Source organism: Heliconius melpomene, chromosome 2, assembly GCF_056956725.1.
Source record: "Heliconius melpomene rosina isolate 202511_hmr_F chromosome 2, ASM5695672v1, whole genome shotgun sequence".
Taxonomy (NCBI): Eukaryota; Metazoa; Arthropoda; class Insecta; order Lepidoptera; family Nymphalidae; genus Heliconius; species Heliconius melpomene.
Genome location: NC_140390.1, coordinates 4,957,638 through 4,964,441, shown reverse-complemented (window position 1 = coordinate 4,964,441; position 6,804 = coordinate 4,957,638). Strand labels below are relative to the sequence as shown.

Sequence of the window (6,804 nt, the reverse complement as noted above, 5' to 3'; positions counted from 1 at the left end):
CATAAACAAAATTATCATTAATTAACGAAGATTTAGAAGAACATTTTTTAAGCCTTCTTCATTTTTAGCCACTGTATCCTGCACATAGCAGGATAGGCAGAGAAACCCTGGGAACCTAGTTAAAACATTCCGTTCCCGTTTGCGTGGAGGTCATGAATGATGGAACTCAACGCCACGCTTTGCCTCGTAACCAGAGCGAGGAAGTAAAAATATTAAATATTTTATTTCCGTGGGAATCGAACCCACAAGTTGAGTGCTTGAGTGTCTTAAATCTTCATTAATTTATTATAATTTAAAATAGGCTATAACATAATATTGTGAAAAGAATACTTTAACTTTTAACTATAAAATAATTCAACGAAAATAATATAAAAGAATTATTAACAGAAACAATTAAGTATGTGAAAAGTTTATTTCTTTCATTTATGTTATTTACACATGGTATTTAAATCTTAGTACATAGAAAAGTACATAATATTTAAAATATTTTACGTAATAAATTTTATTGTTTAATATCTAGGTGTCTTGAAGCCAGTCTCGTCTCCTGTGTATTGCGGGGCTTTTCGTTTTTGTATAATATTTTGTATCTGAAACAATTTAAAGCATTTATCAATCTATAAATGCATATTATTTTGAAAAAAAGGGTCACAACTTTTCTAATATATTCGTTTTTGCTTGCTTGTGCAAGGACTTCAAGCATTTTTTTTTTGGATTAGTTTAACTAAACGTTGTAATGCTAATACAAATATCATAAAATAAATAAAGCTTTACTTTAGCAAGAATGGAACTCCGACTACTCCTAAAATACTAATAACATTTCTCAAAAATATCAAATATAGCGGCCATCGCCTAAAACGCCACGGTTGTCTGTTCAATTCCTGCTCGGAGGAATAAAATATTTTAGCCTAGCTATCGTGTTACATGTGGGCAATAATAATAAGTTTCTAAAAAGTCTACATTACTACAGTCTGACAATCTGTCTGACATGATACTCGGATTGTAGTAATATTGTCAAACATGTCTGACAACGTTACAGCTGTCTGACAATATTACAATATTTTTGTAGAAATTTCCAAATCGATAAAATCGTTAAAACGGGGAACAGAGTGTTTTAATATTGTGTTTCTAACCTAACCTACCCTGTTGGAAACATGTTCAAAAAGTGAAGCTGTAGAGGCCCTAATATTTAAAAATAGACATTAGGGCTCCTTAGTAAACATAAAGTTACAATATACACATATGTTCCAGTACCTGTTGCCATTCCCGATCTAATTCCGCCTTTTCACTCTTATCTTTGGTTTTTCTTGTCTTGCGGCCGTCCTGGGTTTTCACTCCATATTGGAAAGCGGCCTTTGGCAACGCCTCCTTACTGCTCATGTACGCCGAGTACTCCTCCTGCGTGTCGAAGTCCCAACGACCTTTTGGAAACAAAATTATAAAAAATATAAATAAATATACAAAAGGCTATTTATATATTTACATATTGTTATTATTAAGCCACATTAAAAGAAGTTAAATATTTTTAGAGTACATGTATTTTTTTACTTAGCGGACTCGAAATCGCGCCTCTTTAGACCCGTCCCGGTTCTATAACTAATAAGCTATACATTCTTATGAGGTCTTCTCATCTTCATATACAACTTAATAACAAAATTATGAAATGTAGCAAACAAAAAAATATTATAAATATATTTAATTTTAAATAAAAGGAGTACAAAATATTCTGTGTTTGAATGCAGTATCTTATTGTGCAACTGATAATATAATTTCTTGTTTTTTTTTTCTTTATCAACTGCGGTCGGGCTATTGTAATGATATATATATTTATAGTTTTGATATTCACAATTATTTATTATAAAAATGTTAATCAACCTCTTTGTTTAGTTTTGAAAATAAGTTTATAGGACTACCACCAGAGGACACTACTAAAATGAGGCTTTATGTGGTCGGAAAATTCAAGATGCACTTTTGGAATTGGTAGCGGAAAGAGAAAGAGGTCCTCTAGAACAACATGCTGTATAAGAATTTAAGAGATACATTGTACAAGCTTAATGAAAAAAATATAAATTCTGTAAAAGCCTCGAGGTGTTCGATTTCGTTATACTATACAAACCTATAGGACCCTTCTTGTTCCCAGCGTCCATCTTGCTATAGTCCACTTCATCATCAGAGTCGTCAATGGCGTCATCCATCTCCCTCAGCCCGGGGTAGCACTCCGCGTACCCCTCGGGCTCAGCGGCGAGACGTGACAGAAGTGCCGCTGATCGTTTGTCACGCTCTTCAGGGTTACCGACTTGCCGGCGAGGTAAGGGGCCTGGACCTGAGTAGTAATAAAGAAAAAAATTTATTGAAATCTTAAGTATTTAAAATGTAATATCATATAGGTGAGCTTTATTTCATTCTAAACCAGCATAGTAGTAACAATAGCAAAACTTTAATATTTGTATTTTTAAAAATTATATATTAAAGTATTTTTAAAAAATGCCATTGATAAACAAAGTAATTATAAAGTAAATTTATACCTTAATTTAAAATTTTATGAAACTGGTCAAGAGATTTAGGCAAATCAGCCACAGATTATAATTATATTATAACTTATTTTAATTAGTAGCAATAAAAAGGTTAACATTTACCAAAATAATGATGTTTCACAATAAAAACCGTACCTTCTTCCTTTTCAATTTCCATGGGTTTATCGAAGTAACCAGATCGAGGGCGTTCATCTCTACGATCGTTGCGCTTGTCGCCCGCAACATAGTCTCCTATGTCTCCGTATATAGAATCTTCATTACGGCCTTTTTCCGTCGTTTTATCCTAAAAAAAATAATTTCAAATTAAATTATATTGTTATAACTTTAATTAATTATTTATTTTTATTTCCTCGCTCTGTTAACAAGACAGAGTCCGACATTGAGTTTCGCTCAACACGTAATGTCTCGAAAATTCGGCGGCTGCGAGTGTCTTAGGAGTAATCGAGTAGAAAACTTCCCTAGGTCGGATTCGAACTCACAACCATCATATTTATAGATTGACGATATCACATTACAACTTTACAAGGTTTACCCTGCCACACGCCTCTTTACAAATATACATAAAATAAAACAATAAAAAAAAATAAACACCTTAGTCTTCTTCAATTTCCTGTGCCTCCCATGTCTCAGGTAAGAGAATATCTGCGCCAGTTTATCCAAAACCACATCGTTTCCGGTCGACGCTGAACTCCTCTCATCAGCTTCAGGCACGTCAGCCTTACTCCTGGTCAGGGTTGTGGGTATGTCACTGTCTATTGTGCCTTCCTCGTCTAATTCCACTACGTAGGCCATACGTCCGGCCGCGAATAGTTCGTTACGTAACACTTTCTTTGATCTGTGAAGTGATATTGAATGTATTTATTCTATGATCTTTGATCTTGGTGATTTTTAGACATTTTAAATTAAACTCTTCAAAGGGACAGATTGGTCACGTTTATTTAGTATTAGCGGCCACCTCGCCCGCTTGTATTACATATTATACTCATTCATTATAAATTAAAAAAAAACATGTTGATTTACCTCTGTTCCAAAACTAAATTATAAACGTTTTTCGCCATTGGAATCTGAAACTGCATTTCTTCTTCCTGAAATAAAATAAAATTTCAATTCGTAGTAAAAATAATCGTCGTCGTCGGCGTCGTCTGACTGTAAACGCGGCGGTTGTGGATGCGACTCCCACTGTGTGGAATAAATTATTTTACTTCCTCACTCTGGTAACAAAACAGAGCATACTATTGAGTTTAGTACGCAATATATAGTGTTAGACACTAGGGTCTCTCTGCCTTCCCTGGTATATATTAGATATAGAGTAAAGCTAGAAAAAAAATCTATTTCTAATAATTATGTATGTCACATTTACATACCACTGGAACAATTTCCTTTTTCTCTTTAACTACTTCTTCAGGTTCAGACACAAGCCGCTCCATTTCTGCCTCTTGCTCTTGCTCACGAGTTTGTATTTCTGAACGAACCTATTATAAAATATAATTTTACCTATAATATAATCTCTTTTATAGTGGTGCAATACAACTAACTCTGTGTGTAAATGTAATAGTTGTGGATTCAATTTTCATTTGGGGATAAAACTATTTCATATATCAATTGGGGATTTCCTGCTCTGGAATTCTGCCACTCACCATGGAATGTCTTAACTCCATAAAGAAAAAATAGAAAAACCAGTCCAGTATCACTTCAGTATCACTGTCCAGTATCACTGTCCAGTATCACTGTCCAGTATCACTGTCCAGTATCACTGTTTGTTTTTCCACTAATTTTGTATTAAATCAACTATATCATAAGTTTTAAAGGATTTATTTTTGTGATATATCCATAAATTATATTTTTTTTTTCGAATTTATTTTTGGATTTTTACTGTAAAATTTTTACTTCTCGCCAAATTTCATAACTCTAGGTCAACCAGAATTAGCTTGTATGGTTCATTATGTGGTGAATTACAGATAGTATGCAGCAACATTTTTTTAGCATAACCATTTTTATCTTTTGATTGTATTGACTGGAGGTTAATTTTTTCCATATAATATTTGACAATTATTTTAGCTTGATAACTCTAAGATTGATGGATGTAACAAACAGACAGACAGGACTACAAAGCGATCCTATAATGGTTCTGTTTTTTTTCATTTTAGATGTTGAAACTCTAAAAATGTGTTTCCCTAAAATATATGTTATTTATTTTAAAAATAAAATATTTTTTTTACCTTTTGTAATAACGCATAATCAAGACCCTTCACCAAGTGAGTATGCTCCATGTCACCTCCAAGATATTTTGATTCCTAGAAAAGTAAAATGTTTTTTTTTATATTATTATTTTTTATATTTATTAAATTTGAAATTTATATTATGTGATGTTTTAATTTTACTTATTTTACTAAAAATAACAAATATTTAAGGGCAATGGGGCACAGAGGCATAGTTTTAGACTATAAACTTGGAGGAAAGAATTAATTTTCCTTTTCTTTCTCTACTAAGAATTTCCCATTCAACATAATCATGATACTACATTAAAAATATATATGCAGCCCTGTAGGCCCTGGCTAAAAAAATAAGTAAAAAATATTTAAAACATATATAAAAAATAGCTTTATTCAACACAGTTATCATGTAATTTGATTTGTTATATTTTTTTATACTAAAAAATATTACATTATAAAATTTTTTTAAAAGTTCACCTGAATCATCTGCCGTCTTCTTTCTTTTGCATCCATTCCTGATTTGGCATCTGGAGCCACAGCTCTAGAAAATAAAACAAATGAATGATGTTAATCTTATGTTAATATGATTATTGAATGACTACAATTTTTCCCATTGTATTTTTTGTATTTACACCACAAACATCAAAAATATTAAATAAACAACAATATCTAAAAGGCAGTGTTTTACACTGCCATTTATTTGTTGATTGTTGTAGTTGCCTGGCCTCTAACATAACAAATATAATATTTAAAACACCACTCCATTTACCTGTAAGCACTGCTTGCAGTGCTAGTAGGATCGGATGCCAATTCATTGACTCCATCACGTCTTTCCCGAGCTCTATCCCTATATTTCTCTGCTAATTCTGCAAGTTTATTGTCTTCTTGTTTTTTTAAAGCAGCATAATATGATTTCTTTTTGCGACGGAGCTCACCCTTATTTTCTGGTGGCGGTGGCATAGACCTATAAAGTTAAATTTGATAAGCGTATATAATGTGTGCGTCCAAAAATCAATAGAGCAGTTCTAGAATAATTTAACCAACCCAGCATTAGCCATAGCCTCCCTAACGGAGCCAGCTGCATGAGTTCCTCCAGATGGGGTAGATCTTGGTGTCATAAGCAATTTTCTAAAATCGTCATTAGTAAGCCTTTGGGACACAGGAGTGTCCTCAACACTTCTATGATCATCCATATTGCAATGTTTAATATCACGACTTAAAAATAAATTGGAATAATTTGTATTATCTGGTTTAAAATGGATCAACAAATGTTATTCCATATTATTTATGTTACAACATCGCTATCAATAATGAATACACCATTTAAAATAAAAGGCTGGCCCGCTGCCTGTAGCGTAACAGCACATAACAAATGTCAAACATTTGCTTTGACATTCAATACAGATACAAAATATATAGAGTAAAAAAATACTATCTCGAATCTGCACTTTATTTGTACACCTGAAATGGAAAAATAACTATTTAAAATACAAATTTTACGAGAATTAATATTGATTAGAATAAAAAGATCTCTATTTATTTAGAAGATTTTTAACAGTCAGACACTGTCAATAGCTCTATAGAATATAATTTTCTTTGGTCAATAGCATAACTAGTACACACTAATGCCTTATTTAATTTTTAAATTTAAAAAATCAGCTTCACGCTGTATCCCGTACATAGGCAAAGGCATAGGGCATAGGGCAGGTAAGGCAGAGGTAATCTAGTATTAAGACTATCCATTCCCACCTTGCGCCGAATTCTGGAGGCAATGCGTGCTGAGTGGCGATACTCAGCGGAATTAAAGCGAAGAAATGAAAATATTAAATAAAATAAATATTTCTTTTCCTCGAGTGGGTATCGAACCCAAGTTTATAGTCGCAGTTTATTGCGCCGCGACTGTATTTTTCGCTGGATATATTCGAAAAAAAATATTGTTTAAACATCATTGTACTTATTTAAATCAAATTTATATTTGCATCTTTGAATACACCAAAAAAAAATAACAAAAATGCGTAATTTCACCAATTTCGTCACTCTTGAATCATAATTTAAAATAT

The 6,804-nt window shown here is 32.4% G+C and overlaps 1 protein-coding gene across 1 annotated transcript; it reads right to left on the bottom strand.

The window, feature by feature from the left end:
• Positions 1–398: 398 nt before the first annotated feature.
• beag (IC cytokine homolog beag) lies at positions 399–6,075 on the bottom strand. Its single transcript, XM_085199319.1, has 11 exons — positions 5,789–6,075; positions 5,514–5,708; positions 5,222–5,285; positions 4,751–4,825; positions 3,896–4,003; positions 3,552–3,616; positions 3,123–3,366; positions 2,667–2,814; positions 2,114–2,320; positions 1,252–1,418; positions 399–587 (listed from the first exon to the last, which is right to left on the bottom strand). Exons 1-11 carry the CDS (start codon positions 5,935–5,937, stop codon positions 510–512), a joined length of 1,500 nt encoding a protein of 499 aa, XP_085055445.1. The 5' UTR covers positions 5,938–6,075; the 3' UTR covers positions 399–509.
• Between the last annotated feature and the right edge of the window lie 729 nt (positions 6,076–6,804).

Coding starts and splice junctions, on each gene's coding strand:
- beag (XM_085199319.1), bottom strand. CDS start 5,937: ATGGATGATCATAGAAGTGTTGAGGACACTCCTGTGTCCCAAAGGCTT. Junction 3,617..3,895: donor AAAAGGAAATTGTTCCAGTG/GTATGTAAATGT, acceptor ATTTTATTTCAG/GAAGAAGAAATGCAGTTTCA. Junction 2,815..3,122: donor GGAAATTGAAGAAGACTAAG/GTGTTTATTTTT, acceptor TATTTTTTTTAG/GATAAAACGACGGAAAAAGG.